This window comes from Chrysemys picta, chromosome 23 (assembly GCF_011386835.1).
Source record: "Chrysemys picta bellii isolate R12L10 chromosome 23, ASM1138683v2, whole genome shotgun sequence".
Classification (NCBI taxonomy): domain Eukaryota; kingdom Metazoa; phylum Chordata; order Testudines; family Emydidae; genus Chrysemys; species Chrysemys picta.
In genome coordinates, this window is record NC_088813.1 from 15208618 (window position 1) to 15234078 (window position 25461).

Sequence of the window (25461 nt, forward strand, 5' to 3'; positions counted from 1 at the left end):
GGTCCTGGCCCATCTTCTCCCCAGCGGCAGAGAGGAGTTACTTGTGCTACACAAGCAGCTACCATAGAGTAGCCAGTCTAGACACTGCATCCTTTCATTAACCTTCTAGTTATCCGCTGGGATCATGAAGCCATAGTTATTGGAGCCTCATAGATTTTAAGGTGGGAAGGGACCACTGTGATCTTTAAACCTCATCTCCTCCACAGTGCAGGCCATAGAATTTCTCTTGCTAGGGGGGAAACCACCTATTAACCCATCCACTCCCTCTCCCTGCCGTCCCAGGGACGGATGTCTTCCAATGTTCTGCCCAGTGGGTTTGCTCTAAATACCCCTAAATGATAAGCCTTCCACCCTTCCCTGGGGAGACTAGACACAGCCCGAGAGATCTCACAGCCACTACGTTTTTTTCTCTTATAGCCAGCCTGAATTTTCTCCCTCAGTTTCACCCCTCTGCTCCTGGTGACTTCCTTGGGGACCAAGCAGCAAAATTACATAGCGGGCAGGGAGCTCCAAGTTCCCCTCACCCATTGGTGATGTGGGGGGGGTGTCTCTAAATCTGCTCTCCCACAAGTCAGCCGAGCCTTGAAACGTGGTGGCTGTTGCAGCCGAGCCTTGAAACGTGGTGGCTGGCATGGCATGTTTCATTATACCGCACACATCACTGTAGTAAGTGGGGAGGGTGAAATTCACCCGGTGGGGAAAGCCAGCAAAGTCCGAATTTAGCTCTTGTGCTGACCTTCTGCACAGGTGGTTATTTCAACCCATGTGTCTACTGTCTTGGGAAGCTCATTGCTTTTTAAGCACTTGCAAAAGAGGTCCCATGCCTCCCGAATCTCCAGAAAGAAACCTAGACAGATGCAGAGACTTTCTGCAGCAGCTGCTTAGGCAACAAGAGGTTTGTTTGCCAGCATCAGACAGGCGGATGGTTCCCCTCCAAGCAGAAATGATGAGATGCTCAAAGCCTCCCGCCCCAACCCCGTTATCCTTGCAGAGCAAGGAGCTGTTAGTTTTGCAGCACAGACGTGCTAGGAACCCAGCCGAGAAACATCCGCTTGCAGAAATCACTAGCGCTCAGCACTGCTGGCGGAAAGTTAGGGGGACATGAAGAGAGAGGCAGCGGAAAAGGTTGCCTTGCAGGGATTCTTTGAGAACATGTCTCCCCACATGCCAGGCTCATGCCAAGTCTGACTGTTATCAGCTCTCTCTGCTAATGATCTCTGTAAACACACCAGCCCCAATCCAGGGAGCAATATTTCACTCCTACAGTTAGAGCTCCCAGGCCCTCTGTGCTTTGCTACGGTAATGAGCTTTGCGGCATTGTGTCGGATGTAAAAAATAATGAAGACATTTGTCATCCAGGAAAACACTTGTTTTTAAAAGGGTGGCGGGAATCCCTCTCTCTGGCCTCACTGTTCTCCTCTGCGGGCGACTTATTCCAAAACGGCTTGTTCTGATTTGCTAAAGCCACTGTCGCAATTAACGAGCTGCCTGCACATGGCAAAAACCTTTGCATTGGAAACAGCCTCAACTGGATTCTGGCCTCTATGCATCGCTCTGGGCTGCAAAGGTTGGCCCCGGAGGAGAATTTCCCCAGGGCAGGAGCAGTGTAGGGGTGGCATAGATTGCCCTATGCTGCCTTCAGTGTAGGGGAGTGCTGGGGGCAGGAGGTGGCATGCTGGACAATGGAGAATCAGGCCCTTAACTGATGTTTGAATTGCTGATTATTAAAGCGCAAGCACAAGACAAAAGGTCCGATTTCCCATCACCTTGGTTCTTATTTGCACCAGGACAAGTTGAGTTTGGTGTGAAAAAGTAGCAAATCAGAATCGGTGGCTGACACGTACCAGTGGTCACGTTTCACGCCCTCTTTGCAGGGCTAAAAATGACTCACAGAGGGTGCAAGGAAGCCGGGAGGGGTAGCGGGGAGGAAGTCAGGTCCCAAGTGGTTAGGAGTTTGTTGCAGGGGGTGGGGTTTTCAAAAGCACATGGCACTGGCCTAACTCTGTTCTCTCTGAAGTCACCAGCAGACCTTCCATCCCACTGGTTTCAACAGGAGCAGGGTTGGGCTAAAGCTGAAGGCTTTTAAAAAAAATGGATATGAATTAAAGAAGAACCTTTCCAAGTGGCCATAAAACACCAAGCAAATCACAAATTGTTCTGTACATACGTCCTTCAGAGAGGTTGAAATTGCCTCTTAATATTTCCCCCCTTTTAAGTGCAGGTTAAACTTGGTCAAGTGGAGCTGCTAGGTCTAAAGTGGCAAAATTAAAAATTAACCACTTCCTCTTATTGCCTCTGCTCCAGCTAGAGTCCCATCTCCTTCGTGCCTTACTCTCAAGGGAATGGAAGGCTGCATGGGGTGGGAGTGGAGTTTTACACAGCTCGGGCAGTTTTTCAGTTCCATCGGGGAGGGAATCCGCTGATTTTGTGACGAAAGAGACTTGGATGTGGGTGAGGAACAAGACTGGAACAAGGATGGATTCCGCCCTACTCCAGATTCTCATCATCACATGTGATGTTTGCTTATCAGGACATTTCTCAACCTGTGAGGGGAGAAACCCCACTCTGGTCCAGAGTTTCAGAATAGCTCAGCTCTCAGGGAGGCACCAAGGTGAGTGGCCAGAGCTTCAAAAAATCTGCCTGTGTTGAGATGGGAGCTGAGGGTTCTTGTAAATCTATCACTTATTTTGATACCTGAGCGCTTTAAAATATATAGGCCTGATTGCCGGCGATGAGCACTTGGAAATCGGTTACCGTGCATCTATCCCTGCCCATCGTGGATACGGGACATCCCATGTATCTATGCCTTATCCAAAGTGATGTGCGGTACACGGGACAGCGCTGCTGCACGGAGCAACAGCTCAGGTGTGAAGCCTGAGATAGGAGCATCGGACTTATCTGAATGCATGAGAGAGAGAAAGGGAAAATCTGAAGTTACATTGTGAGGAGCAATTTGTGAGGATGAAACCTCCCCCCAAATCAATGCTCTTCACAGAAGCACAATAGGAACCACTGAATAGCAAAGAGCAGGCTGCAGTATTGACTGTGCCGTGTTATTTGTTATGTTTAGAGCATTCGCTGCAATGATTTATTCATCCTGTGCCACGGGACAAAGTTTACTCTTTATCGGCACCCACTGTCCAAGGTGCTGGAGGCTGGACTGCTGAGCTCCAGCTGGGCTTTCCAAGTCCTGCAGGATCCAGATCCCTCCTTTGTTCAGAATAATATAGATCTGAGAGGCCTCGTGGCTTCTCTTCTCCAGCTGGAGGCCGGGTGGAAGGGTGGTGGACTGTGAAGAAGCAAAGGGTCATCGCACTAACCCTGACCAAGTCTCCTGGCCTTCTCACCTGAGCAGTGAGGGAGGGAGCCACTCCAGTGCCCGTCCAGCTGGCACATACGGGTGGAGTTGCCAATCAGACTCCGCTTCCCCAGGCAGCTATAGCGGACGACAGACCCTACCGTGTACCTATCGCCTGAGATCTGGGAGTGGGGCGGGGAGCCGGGATGGCCACAGGAAACCACTGAAACAAAGAGAACAACATTATGGCTTGCGTTACTATCTAACTGCAGGGGACGAGCGTTCAAAAGGAAGGTGCAATGGGTGCAGCTGCAAAACACTCCCCTTTTGCACCCACAAAGTGGAATTTGCAGACACAGAGCAACCAACAGTTATGGGTCAGACCCCTCAGTCGGTATAAATCAGCATAGATCCATTGACTTAGAGTCATAGAATCCTAGACTTTAAGGTCAGAAGGGACCATTATGATCGTCTAGTCCAACCTCCTGCACAACGCAGGCCACAGAATCTCACCCACTCACTCCCGCAACAAACCCCTGACCTATGTCTGAACCACTGAAGTCCTCAAATCATGGTTTAAAGACTTCAACAGAGCCTCACCAATTTACACGAGTTGAGGATCTGGTGCTAAGTGACCTTAGCATGAACTGCTCATTGAAATCTTGCATACCCTTACTCCCTACTCAGCGGAGCTGGCACAAGAGTCAGGCATCACTGCAGTGCTCGAAATAGAGTTGCAATGGTACACAAACCTTGCATTGGTCCCCGGGGTGAATTTCACCAGGGCTGGTCATGTAAACATTTGCACAGGGGCTGTCCCAGGTCTGTGCATGCAAATACCCAAATGCACACGCAAACAAGGATGTCCCAGGCATGCACTTTGCACGTTCCCGTGAACATCCATCCCCTATTAAAAATGAATATTTACACACACACACACACACACACGCACATATCCCTTGGCAGTGTGGGATTCTGTCAACACATAGCCGTATTAGATGCAATGTCACACCTGATGAAATTACTCTGGCAGCTTGTAAGAACCGCTCACCCTATGATTGCTAGTAAAAATATTGTTAACAATAATTAATTGGTTTATTTAGCTTAGCTATTAGGGTAGATGAAGCTTGGCTGTTCACAAACAAGCTGACAGCTCTAAAGGCGATTAAATATGATCTGATCTAAAAGAATCTTAATGTGAGGGCCACATGCCATTAGGATTTCTGAAGGGAATTATCAGCAATGGATGCATTTCCCCTTTCTGCGTAGGTGGAATGCATGATGTATACTTCAAGAAAAAGAAAAGGGTGCAGATGTTTATATACAGTACGTGGGCACTGAGAGCTGTGACTAAAACCAAGGCCTTTTTCAAAAGAAATGAGTTTGAGAGCTAATAAACTCGTACTGTAACTAACAATTCAATAATGGATACTCCAGCAGACACATCTAAGCTAAAAATCTGTGACCGTATTGGGGGTTGTAAAGCATTTGTACAGACAGTCGGAACAAATTTCTTCCATTGTGCTAGATTTTGCTGTGGTAGATTTCACTTATTGTATCAGAATCCCTCTTCTGCCCCTCACAGAACAGGGTTTTTTCCTTCTCTAAAATACTCACTAGCCAAAATGCTCAAACCTGGGTTACCTGATGGCAAGGTTCCTGGGTCTACATTTTAAAAAGTGTGTAACGAGTACAGGTTACTAAATAAAACTGGCCTGATTTTCAAAGGTGGTGAAAACACCCATAAAATCCTCTGAAGTCAATGGAAGCTGTAGGTGCTCAATGTTTTTAAAACACAAGACCTCGTTTATTTAGCTGCTTGAGGTACCCAGGTATGAGCGGGTTGGCTCTTTGATTTGAGTGCCTGTAGATTCTAAGGATGTGGTTATCACTTGTCAATTTCCCATGGCTTGTGCAGCGTGCTTGTAGATGTCAGATGGTGGCATGCTGGTAACAAAGGAAAAGAAAATGTGCCAAAAAACTAGTTTTTATGAGTTGGTGTAAAAAGGACAAATAAATTAAGTAATTAAAAAAAAAAGATCGAGGCTTTGGAACAGCTCAGCTGAATGACACTTAAGCGGCTAGGTAGGAGATTTGATTGTCCCCCTCCATTTCTGACGGTTTGACCTATTTGTCCTGCAAGGTACAACTTCTGAACAGCAGATGCACCAATTGCAAGTAAAAGAAATCCTAATGATTTTATTCTTGAAGAAGGAATGTAAACACAAAAATCAATAACCATCGCTTATCTGGAGGTAGTGTGTTTCCCTTTCACCTCACTTGCCCCCTGTCCCTACCACATCCCCTTTCTTCCTTGTTAAGTGCTTTCATGGAAAATTGACTGGATCCACTGAGGAGACTTTAACTGAAAGGTTATGTCTAGCTGTGCAGGAAGTGAGCACATCCATAGAGAGGTTCTGCTTTCTCTATCTGCCTGAGCAGCTATATAATTTGCAATCACCTTTGCCGGGTTATAATGATACATTTGCTGCTTTGGATTTTCTGTTGGGGACCATTAGGTGCATGGTGAATTATGCCATTTTCTCAGGGCCTAATCCAATGCCCATTGCAATCAGTGGAAGGACTCTGCAGTCAGGCTCCAAGTGCAGTGTGACTTAGTTGCTAGAGTACTGGGCGGGGACTCAGAAGACATGGGTTCTATTCCTGGTTCTGCTGCTGGGTGACCTCGGGCAAGTCACTTTGCCCTTCTGTGCCTCAGTTTCCCCATCTGTAAGAAGGGGAGAGTGATACTGACCTCCTGTAAAGTGCTTTGAGATCTATTGATGAAAAGCATTATGGAAGAGCTAGGTATTACGAGTCCAGCATCCCCAGCTGCCTGACTAGTATGAACTTCCTGTACTGTATTACAGATCTTGTATCTATCTATCTATGGGGTTTGTACACTGCCTCTCCCCCACTGTACCTAAGCACATAGGACTGGATGATGCTGTGCTACTTAAAATTTGTCACTGTTATAAAATGTTTTTCTTACATGGTGTCTCATCCTGTCTGGTTCCAAACACCAATCTTTGGGATTATATGGGTCCACACTTGGTTGGGGCTCAGAGTTCTTGGGTCTAATATACTTTTAAGGTGACAGCAGTGTATGTGTGTGCACACGTGAGCTATAAAGCACTCATAAGCAATAACCCACCCCAGGGTGCATTACCTAGGTTGCTCCCTAGGCATGCCTCACGAGACAGAAAGAGCAGGGTACTTAGAGCCCAAACTGCACATCCTGCCGTGTATTCAAATGGTTGTTTTGATCAGTTCTGAGCGGTGTGGCTACTGGCTCAAAATCACACAGCTCAGAGCTCCCATCTCCTAAATCAGACTGCTCCCTTAACCCAAGCCTTGGCACAGAATCTCCCATCTCTCTTCACTGTGCCTTTACGTATAAACATCTGTAACTAACTTAAAGGCAGCAAGCATTAAGGTTACTTTAAGGGGGAAAAAATCTACAGCAAGAGTCAAGAGGCGAGTCCTCGGGAACATGCAGTTTGCAAAAGAGTAAGAGCAATGAAGGTGTTTATTTTGATACTGAACTGACGTTGCCTTTCTCCAAAGACATGTGAGCGAGTGGGTGGGTGGAAGTTCGAATGTGTACGAGCTGTGCTAAATCTGCTGTGGCTAATTACACGCTGCCTTGCTATAAATTCCCTGTGTGGGATCTACTGGACGCTTCTCTTCGCCACCTACAATATTGTCGCTGAAGCGGAATGGGGTCAGGAATCCAAACTCAAAGGTGTCTGCATTTCATTGGTGGGTGAAAGGATCCCTACCTAATCTAATCTCTCCCTAGACCATATTTTTCCCTTCTAGGGGCACCCTCCAAAGCCCAGTGAAGTGGATAGGAAGACGAACATTGATTCCAATGGGCTTTGGGTCAAACCTTGTAGGCATCATTCAGCTAAAGAGAGATGTAAACCCTGTGGGATGAAAGACTGCAATGGATCATTTGAGTATGACTTCTTTAGCAATGCCCTAAACAAAAGGGTTAGGCTCTGAACAACTTACAAAGACACTGTGGGAGGGACCGGTCCCAAGTGCCATCCCCCTGACAGGAAAGTACATGTGTGCCCAATAAGTAATATCCATGGCTGCATTGATATGAGACAGTTGTTCCAAAGCTGAATCTGTGAGGACCACTTGGCTGCACTTGACGGATGCTGTTTTCCAGGTGCCCGGGGTCAGTACAGTTTACAACTGCAAACAAATAACAGAAAACAAAAATACAAAACACAGGGTGTAACAAAGAACAAAGGACTCTCTAAAACAAGGAGGAAAAGGGGAAGAAATCTCAAGTCACACATTCCGCAGTTTGGGTTCTTTCTTTTTTCCGTCTTTTAAAAAAAAATCAAACAAAATAATTGGATTCAAAAGAAGAGATCATCTTCTGGGCCCGATCCTGCCACGTGACGTGCAGAGACAGAGCCTCGCTGATTGGCTCACTGCAGGATCGGGCAGTTAGCGGGCAGGTGAGAAGAGCTGACTTTGCCATTGACCAGACAGCAGTAGGGACAGAGATAAGTGCCTTGACGGAGTATAGAGGAACGGAGTGCAGGGATGGGGAGGGGAGGAGGGAATTTGGTAAGTGAACTTTAATGCTAATACTGAAGGAGGCAGGAAGCCCTGGAAATGAGAGGGAAGAGAGGTTAGCATATGGGAACATGACTGAGTGTTTCTGGGTCAGATCCTCGGCTGGTATGGATTGGCGTATCCCCACTGACTTCAATGGAGCCTGTCCTGATTGAGACCAGCTGCAGATGTGGCCCAGTGATTGTTTTGTTCTTATTAGCAATTCACACGTCAATCGATTGGAAGGTGGTGGGGAAGGGGGTGAAGCCTCAGCATTGGGATCAGCTCTGGGGTGAGTAGGGGCAGTGCCCCTGAACTCGGGGTGGGGTGGGGGAGGGGTTGTATCTGCTTATGCCACATAGGAATGTTTGGCCTTCAAACATCACTCTTATGTTCCCACTCAGCTGCAAACTCTGCTTTACGCTGACTCATGATGGCATCTAACTGGATTTCAGGAACCAGGAGTAACCAAGGACGTTGCACAGAGAGCAACAAAGTCCAACTCATCTTGATCACAGGGTGCGGCATTTGCACTGTTCCTTCATCAGCAAAACCCCCATCGCATCCTCTCTGTGCTTCCCACTTACCCTCCCCTGCTACCTTAATAGCACCATGGCAGCTGAAGGAATGACTGAGCAGGAAAAACAAAACACAGCCCCGGTCTGCAAGGGTTTTTCCCTGGGCCAGAGTCGCCTCTGGTGGCGTTCCACCCACTAGTGGCGTTCCACCCACGTCAACAGACTGACGTGACACTGAAAGCGACAGAGCGGGGCAGATTTACACCAGTGGAAGATCTGGCCCAGGGTTTGTGACTAGAAATCAAAAAGTTCACGATGAAAATAGAAGAGGAGTCCCCTGTTTTGGGCTCTGCCCCGTGAATGGAACATACCCTTCTTCTACCGCCATTTCCCACGCGGCCCCTCTGATGCACCCAAGTGCTTGAAGAGGGGGAAGTCGAGCTGCTGCTATTCCATTGTCACAACCCCATTACGCTGCAAACCTGAAGGCATTTCTGATCCTTGGACTATAGCTCTCGCCACCATCTACCCCTTCCAGCACATTCATACGCTCTAGGCCTCAACCCCAGTGGTCGAATGAGGGCCAGGGGGAAGATGACTTACTGCGGCAGGTGGGCAGGGAGTTGCTCCACTGGCCGTTCGCCAGGCACTGTGACTGGGATGCCCCTTCCAAGTGGTACCCGACGTTGCAGACGAACTTGGACACGTCGTTCAGGTTAAACTGGCTGCCCTGCGTCAGGCCGTTGGCTGGGTTGCCCGGGTGACCGCAAGTGATGGCTACAATCAGAAAGCGGAGACATTACCGCTGCGGCCCTCGTGGCTGCAGAAAGTGAGCCTTCTGCCTGGAAGGACAGTTCTCGAGGAATACGGTCACCAAGAAAATACCACCGTATACCACAACAGCCGCCCTTAGCATCGAGGGCCATGTCTTTGGAACCACACTGATTTACACCAGCTGGGGGTCTCTCCCTGTGTTGCTACTGCTGGGGGCATTTCCTAAGGGAGATCAGCACTCAATTCCCACTGTATTTCACGGTGATTTGGGCAGTTAATGCCCCTAGGCTCCTCTGAAAATCCCAGCCATTATTGTTCATTCATTCACCGAGCACCCACAGATGTGCTAGGCACCACCCAGACATTCAAAGCCATGAGGCCTGATTCTTCTCTCACTCACCCTGATGTAAATCAGAAGTTACCCCATTGAAGTCCATGGAGTCACGCTGGGTGGGAGGGAGGGAGGAAGGGGAGAGGAAATAGATTTAACAGTAAGAAGGAAATCAGGTTCCTGGTACCTAGCTCAAAGAGCGCACAATCCAAACGGCATGAGATGAGAGAGAGGAACACAAGCCCTCCTGCTTCAGGGGGTTAGGAAGAAACCCATCAGCAGATTGTCCCAGAATGTCTACTGCAGGATTTTCTCACACCTTCCTCTGAAGCAACTAGGACTGACCACTGTCAGAGACAGGATGCTGGACTAAATGGACCGGGGGTTTGACCCAGTGTGGGATGCTTATGTTCTGAAGACAATGCGAGGGGTAGGGTGGGGACAGAGAGACACAACAAAAGGATTATGTGGACAACCAGTAGAGACAGTGCTTGGATTTAATATAGGCTTGGTTGGCTCATACCTGGTTGGCCCTCTCCCCCCCTGACAGAATCATGGTTGGCTAATGGCTGGTTGCCCCCCACTCCTACAGAAACAGGTCTTAAAGAAAGATTTAAAGCCATAGCAACCCTACTGCAAGGAGTAAAGTTGGGGACCTTTACTCCAGAGTACAGCAGTATTTTTGGTTTGCAAAGGAAGCTCGAGGATTTTCAGCTAAGAGCCTTCTGGCCACGTTAAGAATATGGCATCCTTGGATAGTCAATAAGGAAGCAACACTGATTGGAGGACATAGGAATTGCCATGGTGGAGCAGACTGATAATCCATTATTAGAAGTCCAGTGTTTTGTCTCCAACAGCAGCTGTGCCAAATGCTACAGAGGAAGGTGAGAAAAAATAATATACCTGCTCAATTGGGCAAGACTATACCATGGGGAGAGAAATTTCTTCCAGAATCTAGCTGGTGACTAGTTTAGGCCTTGAAGCATGAAGATTGATAACCTTTTGGTACTTCACAAAGCAGATGTCAGGCTCTCTCCAAGGTACCCATGAGTCACCATTAGGGTCCTATTATAGTGTGTGACAAAGTTCCTCCTCTATCTTGGTGGGTCCTGCGCTTATCGGCGGATTTTTTTCCCTCAGAGATTCACCATGTGGGTTGGGGAACAGCCCAGAGACCTTCCCCTCTGGAAGAACCCACAGTCCAGGTAACTGGGTGGTTTGGGGGGAACCCGGGCCCGCCCTCTACTCCGGGTTCCAGCCCAGGGCCCTGTGGACTGCAGCTGTCTATAGTGCCTCCTGTAACAGCTGCATGTTAGCTACAACTCCCTGGGCTACTTCCCCATTGTCTCCTCCAAACACCTTCCTTATTCTCACCACAGGACCTTCCTCCTGGTGACTGATAACGCTTGTGCTCCTCAGTCCTCCAGCAGCACACCCTCTCACTCTCAGCTCCTTGCGGCTCTTGCTCCCAGCTCCTCACACTCACACCACAAACTGAAGTGAGCTCCTTTTTAAAACCCAGGTGCCCTGATTAGCCTGCCTTAATTGATTCTAGCAGCTTCTTCTTAATTGGCTCCAGGTGTCCTAATTAGCCTGCCTGCCTTAACTGGTTCTAGCAGGTTCCTGATTCCTCTAGTGCAGCCCCTACTCTGGTCACTCAGGGAACAGAAAACTACTCATCCAGTGACCAGTATATTTGCCCTCTACCAGACTCCTGTACCCCACTGGTCTGGGTCTGGCACAAGTGGTTGTGAACTAGGTGGTGGATTCTTTGTCAACATAAAAAGGAGAGATTTTGCCCCAGATCCCTAAGTGGCCCCCTCAAGGATTGAACTCACAACCCTGGGTTTAGCAGGCCAATGCTCAAACCAGTCTCTTTAGACTGCACCCATCACAAATTCAAGTTCATACATAGCTTAGCAACTGTTGTGGAGCAGGTTTAAGAAAAGAAACATTAACAAGGCAGGGAATTCTGATGGGATAACACAATGCCCTGCTTCTATATAAATAATGACACAGCCTCCAGGCATCTATTTTCAAAACCCAACAATACTCCGTTTTAATTACTTGAAATGCACGTTACCCCAAAGGACTGCTGTAGTTTTAATTACTTCGAGGCCATCGTTGAATATCGGGCCCCTGCTTAGGATGCTCAGAATCCAGGAGCAGCCAAAAAAGGAGATGAAGCTAAGCTAAGCAACTGAAAGTCCTATTAAGGCCCCTGCGTTTGAAAGGCAGGTCACCAGTGCGAAGTGCATTGATGCAGTCAAGCAGTGGGACCTGCTTCATTCTAATGGGCTGGGCGTACAGACCTTCTGTTGGATTCGTTCCATGAGAGACCAACTGATCCATGAAAAGGCATGTGCTTTACAAATGCTGTGGTTTAATTAATCTAACTGGCTGAAGGTGTGGTTTGAAAATTCCCACCAGCCAATAACGGTTGCTACCCAGCAATCTGACTTACTGACCCGGGCTCATTACTCACCGAGCGGGCTAAATGTGTTTTCTGCGTCTCATTCTGGGTCACAGATGGCTAGTAAAGAAGAACCAAAATCTTGCCTCTAAACACTCTCACACTTTGGGTTTATTTGGAATCTGGTATCAGAGTCGGAGCCCAATTTTCATCTGATCTTTATCCTCATAACAGAATGAAGGAAAACCCTGGGTGCAAACGGCCCTGAATTTTGGAGCATTCATAAAGTTTTGCAGATGGAGCCCAGCGCTAACAATGAGACTTGCGTCTGTATTATTTATGGTTTTGCAGGGCATCTGCTGGCTGCTCTGTATCTTGCTCTGAAATGGATGTTGCTATCACGTCTGAGCGCATAAAGCTACAGCACAGACAGGTGAAGTTGGAAGTAAACAACCGGCAAACCAGGATATGAAATATATGGACTGCGTCATCTGTTGATGGGAAGATATTAACATCATCGTCAGAAATCCAGCGAGTTATTTAATTAGCTTATTTACTGAAAAGAAACCTTGCATTTTAGGCAAGGTGACTCCTAAAAATGCATCATGGGATAGGGACTAATTTTCCTCTCACTAACACCTGTGTAAATCAGGAGTGACTCCACTGATGTCTATAAAGTTGCTCAGGTGTAAATGAGGTGAGAATCAGTATTTTGAGCCAGATTCTGGCCTCAGGTCTAAATCCAAACTAGCTTCATACATTTTAAGGCCAGAATGGGCCATTACGATGTTGTCTCCTGCAACACACAGGTCCAGAGAATGTCACCTGGTCACTCCCACATCCATACCAATATCCTCAAATTCAACCACAAGTTATCTTTTAGGCAGATATCCACCCTGGCCATTGAGGTTTTTCTATCTGACTTCAATACAGTTTCTCCAGTTTGATATCAGTGGAACTAAGATCGGAATATGGAATGGTATTATTCCATTCCAATGTACCTCCCAGGACATGGTCCTCTAGCACAGACACAAGTGCAGCAACTTCATAAGCTCTCATCAGTTAAAAATATATGAAGAAAAATAAAATAAACCCAAGAAAAAGGCGAGAGGGTTTGTGGATCTGACACTGAAATGTGTACAGAAAATCAATGGTCAATATTTCAAATCTTACCACTCACGCTACACATACAAAGTATTCTCTTGCACATTCAGGTGAGATATTCGTGCACACAAGCACTCATTTTGCATTCACAATAGTTGCAGGCACCTGAGGGAGGCAACACACCTTGGCAATTTGTGAATATCTGGCCACAGGTATTTTAGCAAGGGGAAATTCTTTGTGCAGTAGGGATCTCTTGAACAGATGGTAGATTAGAGGCACAAAATCAACAGGGGGACAGCTCATGAGAAAGCCCATAAATCACAAGTTAGCAAAATGAGGATGCTTGCCTACAGTTTGCCAGTCCTATTTTGTTCCCAGCATGGTGGCTGAAATCACCCTAGCTCTTCAGAATGCCCTGAGAATTAATTTGTTTGCTTCCAATTCAGGGCATCTTTTGGAAACCTGATTACATTTTATTCTCTCCCTTTTGGAAATGAGTTTTAATGCTTGTGAAAGGTGCCAGATTCACAGCCCTGGAGGCTGGTGCTTGGCTAAGGAGAGGACAAGCGGTACAGAACGGGCTGCAGCCAACGTTCCTCATCCATGTGTCTCAACTTTGAGCCGGAAGGACCGCCTGCAGGCGTGAGGTGGCAAGTATCCTCCATGCTGACTCAACTCCTTGGCAATGCAGCTGAGGCTACCAACACACCAGTATCAGTTCAGAGGGGAAGGGGGGATGGTTTTATTGTAGGCGATAGGATCAAGACTGAGATTATCTTCCCAACCCACAGTCATTAATACAGGCCTATCTGGCAATCATTTCTCACTAGGGCTGAAACCTCGACTGATCACCTAGATGCAAAATGCTCCCTCCCCAACCAGTCCTTCCTTGCTTGTTCAAGTGCCTTTTCCCCCAGTTGCTCTCTCAGTCTCTGAACTCCTAGATGAACAATGCCCTGACACTTCCGCCTCTGTCCCTTCAATAGCAGGGCTAAATAAACCTGACAACATACTTACGCACACAGACAGGAGTCTTTCCAGACCAGTGATGGTCCTGCTGGCAGATCCTCACAGACATCCCAATGAGGCGAAAGCCGGGGTTGCACTGGTACACCACGCTGCCTCGGTAGTTGTAGTTCTCCCCGTTGATCTGCCCATTGACGATGGGGTTGGGTACGCCGCAGTGCCCGGCTGGAGGGGGCACACAAGGGGATCCTTTCAGAACTGTGCGCAGGCAGGGGCCGGTGGTAACCAAGCAAAGGACTTCCCATTTCCGGATATGGGGTCTGACCCGGGGCCAATGGGTGTCTTTCCACTGACAGGAATGTGCTCTGGGGTCAGGCCCGGGGGCATTTCCTAAGAGGGTGAAGAGGCCTAGCCCCCACAATAGTAAATAAAATAGCAACAAATAAAAATAATGTCTCACTTTTATAAACCTCTTTCATCTTCCCAATTCAAAGCTTGTTACACTCTTTGATCAGCTGAGCCTCAAATCCCCTTTAAACACGTGCTTAAACCCCTTTGAATTCAGTGGGAGTGGGACTTAAGCACATGCATAAATTCTTGAATTGGGGTTCTGGGCTCTCATTCCTTTGTGAAACATAATTCATCACTTTACACAGATATCGCTCCAGCACCTACCCAAACATTTCACTTCAGTTCCACTCCAAAGCCCATTAGCCATGCATTCCCGTACACGCGATCCCACCAGGGTATAGCCAGTATTGCAGGAGAAGATGGCCGTCGCGCCGTAGATGGTTAAAGTCCCAATCCTGTTCCCATTGGGAGGCGTTGGCAGGTCTCCACAGGAGATAACTGAAAGAGATCCCAAAGCATGCAGTAAGGAAGAGCGGCTGGGGGAATGCTTTGGAATGCAATGTAGTCTGTGGAACCAATTGTCACAAATTATTACGGAGGCCAAGAACTTATCAGAATTGAAAAAGAGGATTAGATGTTTACATGGCTAATGAGACCATCCACAGTTACATGACACAAGATGAAAACATATGGGGTATAAACCCTCATGCTTCAGGACATAAGCCAAACTCTAACTGATGGGGATCAGGAAGAAACATCCCCTATGGACTGGTATTTCCAGAATTGTCCAGTATGGGATTTCTACAGGATCTGGCAATGGTCAAAGACAGAGACAGCATACTGGACTAGACAGTCTGATGCACATTGACAATCTCTATATTTTTGTATTTCAGATGCCTTTTGGGAAGATATACAGAGGTAGTTGGGTGACATTTAATGGCCTGACATATACAGGAAGTCAGGCTAGAAGATCTAATGGTCCCTTATGGGCTTAAACTCTATGAATCTATGAATATTCGGGCAGCCTGAGTTCTAAAAAAACTATGAAGTTGACATCAGAAGTATGACCCCAGAGACTTCCATATTTATTCTCTTCCAGTGACTGCCAGATCTGCTTAAAAGTCACAAAGATATATTCCAGGGAACGTGCCCAAAGTTTGGATGACCCTCCAAACTTCCCCAGTGATTGGGGGGGAAGTGTGGCTCCAAAGTTTAATTATCACGAGCTGTAGACTGAGATCCCGCCCACAAAGTTCAGATCTGACCCTCTTCAAGCTTTCTGTCTGGGGAGTCTCTAATAGTTTCAAACTCAACATGAGATTTGAGGATTGAGCTGGGTTCTTTCTGCCCCTTTTCTTGCCACCAAGATTCTGCAATTGGAACTTAGCTGACAATGCTCCCGATGAGGCAGAATGGGAGCTGACTCACTCCCAGAACAGGTTGAGCCCTGAAATGCCAACAAGAGCAAAACCTTGCATCTGCCAGTGAAGTCGGCAGCTGCATCTCCAGACACGAAGGTTGAGTAAAAGTGACATTTCGAAGGAGTAATTTTTCTGTCTCTATCTGCACTTAAGGAGAGAAAAAGACCTTTTACAAAGGAAAGATCTAAAACACAGCAGTTGCATCAGAACAGACAGGATGCCTGGAGGAGTCACTTAATTCATTTGGCAAGAGCGTTTTGATTTACAGATCTACACAGTTTACCCTTGTGAACTTGGCATTTGTGTCAGATTGGAAGCTCAGGTTGGATTTTCAAGTGGGATTTTTGTTTGTTTGTTTTAAATGCAAACTTCACTATGGCACTAGTGGCAGCTGACAGGCTGGGATCTGACAGCAAAGGATGGACAACTGCATTTGGGTCCATGTAGAGCGGTTCCAATTAAATTAAGAAGCAGATCAACATGTGGCCCATCCCTTGCTCCAAGCTTCTTCTACCTGAGGAATTCGGCAGCACAGCAACTAAGGCAGGGGTAAGGGTAGGGGTCGGTGTGTGTGTCCATGCAGGGGAGGGGGCTTGTGGGCTTGGTGGGGAGGGAAAACAGATTCCTCTGTGAGATGTTTAACACTGCAGTCTGCCCATGAATAGGCCACTGACATTTGCCATCCTTACTTTTACATGTTGGCATAGGGTCACCTATGCTCCACGTCCCATTGGCTTGGCACTTGATGACCCGCTGGCCCGTGTAGTAGTACCCAGGGTCACAGATCAGCATGAGCTGGGCGTCGTACTGGTACTGGGTCTCGTAGGTCAGCCTCCATCGGCCATGGTCCACCATGATGCTGTTGATATCGGGGCAGGTGACGGCTGGACAGCCGCCACAACAGTGGGGGAGCAAGCGGGGGGAAGCAGAAACACGGGAATTAATTAATGATTTCGCTTTGGGGCTCCTTCTGCCTTAGGGCTTGTAACAGGGTGTGCCGGTCCTTTAAGGAAGGCTTTCCTGTTTCTGTTTACAGCCCAGAACCAGGAAACTCTGGGAGACATAGTTTCTAGGTTTGATGGGAGTTGGTGGCTTGGCAGCAATGGATGCTGGGAAGGGGAGAGAGGATGCCTGCTAAGAGACAGGTCAGGGGAAGGAAGCTCTTCCAAGTCTCGGTCCCCCTCTCCCAGCATGCATTGCTGCCAAGCCTACAACTCCCAGGCATTATTCCTCTCAGAAGTGCCTTGTTCTGGGCTGAAACTGGACAGAGACTGTGCTGGGCCTGTAGCCTCCCTTAAAGGGCCACCGCACCCTCTTTTTATAGGGCTTCTTCTGACCTTTGCCTGAATATCTGATTTTAACCTCTGAACAGAGCTAATTACAAAACAGCTGGTGATAACCTGTGAAACACAGTGGGGTAGTGTTAGGGCTTTGCCACTCAGGGGCTGTCTAGAAGTTACATAAGGGATTAGGGGCGGGTCCTTAATTTTTCTTGTTTGTTTTGGTATTACAGAGTGTTACAAGGGGGCGGGTGGGTCTTGAAAAATCACCCCCCAAAATGTGCTGCGGAATTCACGAACAGCCCCTAGAGGGCGACATTGTAGCTCTCGTTCACATACACGTTCCGTCCAGCAGAGGGGGCCGTGCTGCACATTTTAGAAGACCAGAAACAAAGCCGTAAATGTAACGTTCCCTTGGCTGGAGAGCCTTTCTAAATCACCTCGCGAATAAGCCCAGCTGGGGGCTACTCACCCACGCACTGTGGAGGGATGTTGCTGTTACTCCACTGCCCTGTCTGCAGACACTCTGTGGTGGACTCCTCTGCGGCCTGCAGGTGGAATCCCTGGTTGCAATGATAGACAGCTTTGGTACCCACTGTGTACTCCTTGCCGAAGACGATTCCGTTCTTTGGGGCTCTGGGCACTCCACAGGAGATAGCTGGGGAAGGGGGAAAAATACTGCCCTCTGAGCTGAAATGTTGATAGATGGTTAATTAATAGAACTGGGCCCACTCCAGGTGCCCCCACCGGTGGATATTCCAAGCCAGATCAAGGTTTCATAGCTCAGCAGTGATAGACTGAGTTAACTTCCCAGATCCAAGCCACTCCTCATTTTGAGATTTCTGAATCCAGATTCAAACCCAAAGCTGTGGCCCATCTCTAATAAACACAAAGGGCCAGATCCTCAGCTGGTGTAAATGGGGGCAACTCCATTTTTTAAAGTCAATGGCGTTATGCCCCAACCTACGTTTTATATAGTGCCTATAAATACTAAATATATCACAAAGTGCTCCACAGTTTTAACAACAGAATTGCAAGACTAAATAAAAAAACGACCTTTGTATTTAGATCCTATAGCACCCCGGACCTCAAAATGTATTCCTAGCATTAATTAATTAAGCTGTCCGACACCCTGGGAGTACAGCTCAGGAGAATACAGAGAATTGTATGGTTTAGTTGTGGCAGAGGCAGGACTAAATTTAGAGTTACAGGCAAGAGGGAAAAAATGGTTGTCAGATGACAGGTGAAATTAGATGGAGCCAGCAAAGGGGAGTGAGGCAGGGGGGCTGTTCCAGGTGACTGGAGCTGCAGAGGAGAAGGCTCTCGCACTGTTAGTGCTAAGACACTCGCTATAGTAGCCAGAGGGAATGGTTTGGTGGTCAGCTCGGTGTCCAATAAACAGAGGTGCCAGAGAGTCTATTAACCCTTTCCATTCAAGGACTTGTGGGGCAGGATTCCACACCCTGAGTTAAGACAAGATACCTATCTTGAAGGGGGCACACCGATTCCTCTTGATTTCTCCAGGCAGAAAGGGACACCCATCCAAATTCTTCCCGATGGGGCCCTGCTTCCCTATGGGTCAGGTTCTTGAAGCATCAGGAAGAACAAACCAATCCAATCGTAGCTCCAGAACCTCTCGGCTCCCGGGATGAATAGGTCACCACAGACAAATGCATTCTGACTGGCCTCTGTCCCTACTGCTGTGTTTTGTAAAGGGACCCGCTCAGTGTCACAAAAATAACATTGTACACACACAGAACTGCAGGCTGGGGGACTTGCTGCTCTGTTCAACTGCACCACACCTAATGAGTGTGGGGAAAGCTCTCATTGAAAACCAGGAAGTAGGGACGGGGGGGGGGGGACATGGCTCCATCCCCATGTACTCCAGGTAACCCAGTTAACCTCATGATGACCACTTTACTACACTAAGCATAATGGATCGTTAGAGGTGAGGATGCCCTTGACAACTGGGTGCTACAGTGTTGAGAGCCCTTCCTCACCCTGCTAGTCTATCCCAACTGATTTCTGGGCACCCCCCAGCCCCCCGTAAAACAGGAGGCTGCAGGGATGGTGTCCCTAGCCTCTGTTTGCCAGAAGCTGGGAATGGGTGGCAGGGGATGGATCACTTGATGATTCCCTGCTCTGTTCATTCCCTCTGAAGCACCTGGCATTGGCCACTGTTGGAAGACAGGATACTGGGCTAGATGGGCCGTTGGTCTGATCGAGTATGGCCGTTCTCATGCAGTGTGGTGGGTTGGAGTTCAAGGCCCTGAAAATGTCTGGCTTAATGGGGCAGCAGGGACAGAGAGAGCGTGGAGGGTTTGGCAAGGTGGCTGGTCCTAGGGGACAGAGAGGAGTGGACGCAGAAGCCTGTCACCGAAGCACAAGGCGGATTGCAATGCCTGTGTCAGCGCTCCGGGTTTTGTACAACATGCTGCATATCATGCTGACCTCTTCCCCTGCCCACAGAGCTGGAAAATTGGGCAAGCAGAATCTATCTTTCAATCCCCTTTTCTTCATCAGCATTCACAATGGCTGGAAAAGTGGCCCGGGGCTAGCCTCCAAAAATAACAAGTGGGTTCCCACCCCTTTCTTCTCTAGTCCGGGCTAAGACAGCAGCCGGTCCATTTGGACTGGCGAGTCACGGGCCCCGACTCAGAGCCCACCCGTCTGGACTGGCGTAGGATGGCAAACGGGAACGGAGAGCTTGTGTAATGTTACGCTGCCATTAGAAAGCAGCCAACGGAACCTCGCCGCAAAATGCCACCACAGGCTAGGGAGGTGGAAGAAGATAACAGGACTTTTAGGAACGGCCGCTTTGGGGTGGACCCCTGCACCAAACAACGGCACACGTGGGTGTCTCTTTTTAAAAGGGTCTAAAGTGAATTTATTACTGGAGTGACCATCCCTAGAGAAAGAGCTTCCTCTGCTCAGCCACTGCGTGGGCACACTCAACGCACCGTACAAAGGAGGGCTTGTAAAATGGGGAAACTGAGGCACAAAGGGGCACCGTGACTTCCCCAAGGTCAACCAGTGGCAGAGCCATGACTAGAACCCCAATTTCCTGAATGCCACATCGGTGCTCTAGTCACTAGGTCACAGCTGCTGCATTCAAGCTTCACCAGGATGGGACCCCCTCTAGTGGTGAGAGGAGCGTCCAGTCCTCCTCCTTCCTCCTCAACTGAGATGAAGGTCCTGGTGTGCTAGGTGCTGTACAAACACGCAGCGAGAGACAGCCTTAAAGGGGTTAAAAGCCACACAGACAAGGCATGCAATGGGAGAGTATTGATCACCCCTACAGGTGGGGAACGAAAACACAGAGAAGTGACGTGGCTTGTGCAAGGTCCTACCCAAGGGAGTCTGGCAGAGCAAGTCACAGTCCAACACTTCAGCCTTCCTCTTATTCACCTTACAGGCCATGAAAGGTTGCGAAACTCAGAGCCAGTCAGGAGAGTGGACAGACCCATCTCATTTCATTCTGCACAGACTATTGGTAGCATGGCTTTCCACCCTTAGAGGTGCCAAGCGCTTTCCTCTCATTACCAGCGCTGGAGCCACTCAATGCTCCAGTCTGGAAAGCAATTAAGCAGCACCTAACGTAAGCTGGTCTTGCTCATACACGTGGGTAATCCAGCAACCTGGTATTAGCGGGATCAGGCATATCCCCGGTTGAAATGATAATCACACGTATGTCACTTCAGCGAGCTAAGGAGCTTGATGAATCTGGCTAGGAGACGGGGTGTCTAGACAACTTGCCCTGCTGAATACCAATTTCATTCAGAGGTGAAAGAAGATGGGGCTGGAAATTCGTATCATTGTTAGCTGTCAGTTTGTAATCACTTTTTGTCACCCATTATATCTGATCAAAGCAATTGAAGGGGTAACCACCAAGCCAATAGTTTTTCCTCTGGTGTCTACCACACCCTGTCTGCCTCTCGGATTCAAAGAGAAAGAGGAAAGACAAGGAGACGGTGGTGTTTAGGGACTTCGCCAAAAAGAAAACTCTCAGAAGTGAAAACACTAATGGACTGATCCAAAGCCCATTAAAGTCAGTGCAGGTACGTCTACACAGTAAAAAAAAAAACAACCACCATCCACGGTGGCGAGTTTCAGAGCCTGGGTCAGCTGACTCGGGTTCGCACTTCAGGCCGACAAACAGCAGTGTAGACATTCCCACTTGGGGCTCCAAGACCCAATCCCCTGGCTGGGTTTCAGGGCCCAGGCTCGTGCCCAAGCCCCAATACCTGCACTGCTATTTTTAGCTGCTGCGGGGTTTTGTTTCTTTGCGATGCAGACCTACCCTAAAAGTCTTTCTGTTGACTTCACTGGGCTTTGGAGCTGAGCTTTAGTGTGCCTGGAACCAGAGAGCGGAGACTGCTCCGTGCTTTATGCTGGTGCAGGGATCCTTTAGCACCAATGCCTTTTGCAAACCAGAGGACCTAGTGGCTGAGGCAAGGTACTGGACCTGAGCAGAACCAACTTCTGCCACAAGCCCCCAGCATGACACAAGGATGATCATCCCCATTTGGAGAAACTGAGGCACGGAGCGCTTAAGGCTGAGCTTTTCAAAGGGGCTGACGAGAACTGGGTGCCCAATTTCCATTGAAACTCCATGAGATTTGGACACACAATTCCCTAAATTTCCTTTGAAAACCCTCAACCTTAAGCTGGGTATCCCAGTTCCCCCATCTGTAAAATGGGGACTCCCACCCTTACTTGTCTATTTATGTTGTAAACTCTTGGGGGGTGAGCACTGTCTCCTGCTGTGTGTGCGCACAACGCCCAGCACAATGGGGCTCTAGGAGCTACAATACACACAATAAATACTATTGGAGAAGCGACACCAAAGCAACTAGCAACACAGACGTAATATTGGGAAGGGGGTAATGACAAGAGAAGAAGCACTAGAACGAAGGGGCCGGACTTGCCTCTCTGTTGTGCTAATTTTAACCCCACTGCAGTGACACCATGGGACCCAGAGGAGAATTAGCCCCATGCTATTTATGGGTTTCTAGCACTATAACCAGTTATTTCTTCTTGTTATGCTGGTTTCCTTGTGTCTCTGTAGCTGCCTGTTTGACTTTATTTGGACACCTGCCATTGCATAAACCCAGTGTGGACACAGAGGGTAGTCAGCAATAATCGGGGCCATTCCGACCAGATGTAGTTAAATAAAAAGTTCATTACGCTACTAAGCCCCTCCCTTCCGCACAAAACCCTCTGCACCTGCAGCTGGCCAGGCTGAAATATGAACAGTCCATCATAGATGGCTGGTTGGGCCTTCGGACATTCTGCTTGCTGCATGACATGGGCTCCGGTGCCTTGCGCTTTGCAGTGGAAGGATGTTCCTACTTGCAAATTTGGTATCCTTGAACAGAATGTGGGCTTATTTAGTCTTTATTTACAGGGCCCGGCATGGAGCAGAGAGGCTTGGTTTTCGGGATTGCAATAAACTTGCCATCTGCTCCAGCAGTGCATTACCCAGGTTGAAATGCAAGCGGCGCAATCCAGGGGAGTCAGAGAAGAGGATGAAATATTGGAACGCTTCCCAGGGAAAGCAAAGTCAACAAATATCTTTGAGGGACCCATTCGGAGCCTAGCTCTCAGGATGGGGGAGGGGGGAGCTGCTGGGGAGGGAGGGGGAAGGTATGAGAGCAGTGTTTGCAGGAAGAATGTGTGCTAGGGAAGAGGACACAGGCTTTGATGGCAAACATGTAGTTGTGACTGCAAAAACAAGGCAGCTTAAAAATAGACAGCAGAGGTAGAAAAGATGTATTACATCGTCGTGTATTGTCCCCTCTGTGCCAATGCACGATTGCTCTCTGCAGAATGTTCTGTACTAGTTCCATAAATGTCAACCAGGACAGAGCAGGCAATAAAGCTTACTTGGAAAGGATGGCGAAAGGAATGGAGGATTATGAGCTGGCAGCAGGGGGCTATGGGAAATGTCATTGTTAACTAAACCATGTGTTTATGGGGACCCCAGTTCCCATCCTCCTGACACAGCTGATTGTCTGAGCAATTTATTCCATGTTGTGGGGCAAGTTCCCAAATCCCTGCTGTGTGATGCTAGCTACTGGAAAAGAGAGATGCTGAGGACAGCCAGAAACAAAAGGTTGCCAGTTGGCTGGAAGAGAGCAACAAAAAATATGTGCTGGAGTTCATGTAATTGTACTGGGCAACATATACAAGCCAGCAATTGATCTCATCTCATCAAGGCCAGAGGGGGGAGCTGCTACCACTGTGAATTACAGTAATAAGTAGCACTTAGCTAGCGCTATCTAGTCCTACAGAGTCAAAGCTCTCGATAATGGTGGGGAAATAGGATTTGTATTTTAAAAATGGGGGAGAAACTACAGCAGAGAGAGGGGAAGTGACTTGCCAACAGTCGTACAGAGAGACAAGGAGAGAACCCAAGAGTCCTGACTCCCAGGCCTGTACTCCACCCACTAGTCCCAAAGGATGAGCTTTCCCCCGACTTCACCCTATCTAATATTTGTAAAGATACTGGGCCGTACGCATTTTTGAGGTAACTCTCCGGAGTGGGTGCAGTCACACCGGGGAGGAGTTTGGCCTGCTGTGCATTGATAAAAGAAGTAACCCAAATAAAGGGCAGACTGTTAACCCTATCATTGCTGGGTCTCCCTGCGCACTCCTGCTGCTTCAGTGGAACATGCCAGGTGCCTACAGGGCAGGGTTCATGGCCGAGTCACAGCCAGTAAATCGATCCACAGGCACAGGCAGGTGTTATCGGGGAAGCAGCTCCCGAGCAAAACTCTGCTCGCAGGCAGCACTGGACTCTCCAGAGAGGCCCCCGCTGCTTTAGAAACAGCCGTGTGCCTGGAATGACTCTGGAAGGAGCGGGCTTCATGCAGGGTCTGAGCTGCCAAGCTCTCCATAACACCACAGGGGCTTTCTGGCTTCCAGGCCTTGTCGCTGTATCTAAGAGACTGCACAACTCAGGGGAGCTTTGACAGTCAGCTTCAGCGCAATCACCGAGGGAGGCCGAATGGGACTCAGGCCCCCCGTCCCACTTTTATTGTCTTGTCGCTATCCCCCTCGGTGCAGCTGCAGGACGTGTCCCCCACAACCCAAGAACCAACACACTCTCTCTATATAAGTAAAATCTCCCTGGTGCTTTAAAATTCCCTGTCTTGCAGGAAGGCAGGCGTAGATCCTCAAAGGGATTTAGGCACCTAACTCCCCTTCAAGCCAACGGGAGTTAGGCTCCTAAATACTTTTCAGGATCTAGGCTGGAGGGTGGTTGCGTTTTGTTTAATAGGAATGCGATCCCCAATGTAAAGCATCTTTTAGGGCAGGTGGCCTCCCAAGGGGCCAATCTAGTAAAGGCTCCGGAGTGTTACGAGCCTCTGGCGCAGCAACAAGGGTGGTGGGGCTTTCCTTTAGAAAGATGTCAGCGCGTAATTCCTGCTTTCTCAGGTACCAGATAGAAATTCTTCACACTTGGTTTAAGGTCTCATTCCACCGGGATTCGTGAGCAGTAGTTGCCATGAAAGCCTGCTGCTAATAGAACCGTGTTCTGCTGTCTGATTCAGCTGCTCTATTCAACTAACCAGCTCTTACCCCAGTTTGTATTTTAGACTGGGGTTATTCACTTGTTTGCCCTAGCCACATCCCTTATCTGCCGTTTGTTAACAGCACAGCTTTCCACGGCTTGGATTGCTTTACCCCACTCGCCCTTCTGTTAGTACAAACCCTAAAAAGGAACTCAGAGCAACCAAACACAGAGCAGCCCTTGCAATTGGAGAGGATGGGTCCCAGGGCAATCCCTAGCAGTCGGGAGTGTCCATATCCCCTCCTGCCCTCTGCAGTTGATTGAAAAACAAAGAAAGAAGTTAGCAACATTTTTGCGCATTTTACTCCTGAGTTTTTTGTGTCGAAATTTCAAATTTCGACTGAACAACATCACCCTGAAATGCTATTTATCGAAAAATGGTTAAAACATAGAGACAATGTTGCAAAATTTCCCGTTCCTCCCCACACAGCAGCTGGGTTCGTCAGCATTTTGCATTTTGAAAGATGTAGCCATCTGGGTTTTTTCCCCCAGTCCTCAGCGAAGCTAAGGTGTGAATGGACAGGATTTACAAAAGAGCCTAACACCCAGGTTTTTAATGGGCGTTAGTCACCTAAATACCTTTAAAAATCTGGCCCTAAGTAATTTAGGAGCACAAGTGTACCTTACGCCCCTAAAACACTTAAGCATCTCTTGAAAATCCCATCCTGAACTATCCTGCTACTCCGCGGGGTAACGGAGAACACGAGTATAAGAACACCTTGCCTACACGGTACCTGTTCTCTGGCCAGTTTCGAGAATCATCAATACAATCTTGATTCCCCAGCGTTACATTCACTTGGAACATTACAGGAAGAAACATTCGGAGCTATTGGAAAACCCCGTCCAGATAA

At 48.3% G+C, this 25461-nt stretch overlaps 1 protein-coding gene across 1 annotated transcript in view; it reads right to left on the bottom strand.

The window, feature by feature from the left end:
• CSMD2 (CUB and Sushi multiple domains 2) overlaps positions 1-25461 on the bottom strand; it is a 563976-nt gene that overhangs the window by 42736 nt on the left and 495779 nt on the right. The window contains exons 50-56 of the mRNA XM_065576901.1: positions 17507-17692; positions 16444-16638; positions 14658-14831; positions 14034-14207; positions 8998-9171; positions 7316-7504; positions 3348-3521 (exon numbers count right to left, since the gene is read on the bottom strand). Of these exons, the coding sequence (XP_065432973.1) occupies positions 3348-3521; positions 7316-7504; positions 8998-9171; positions 14034-14207; positions 14658-14831; positions 16444-16638; positions 17507-17692 (1266 nt within the window). The remainder of the gene's footprint in view (positions 1-3347; positions 3522-7315; positions 7505-8997; positions 9172-14033; positions 14208-14657; positions 14832-16443; positions 16639-17506; positions 17693-25461) is intronic.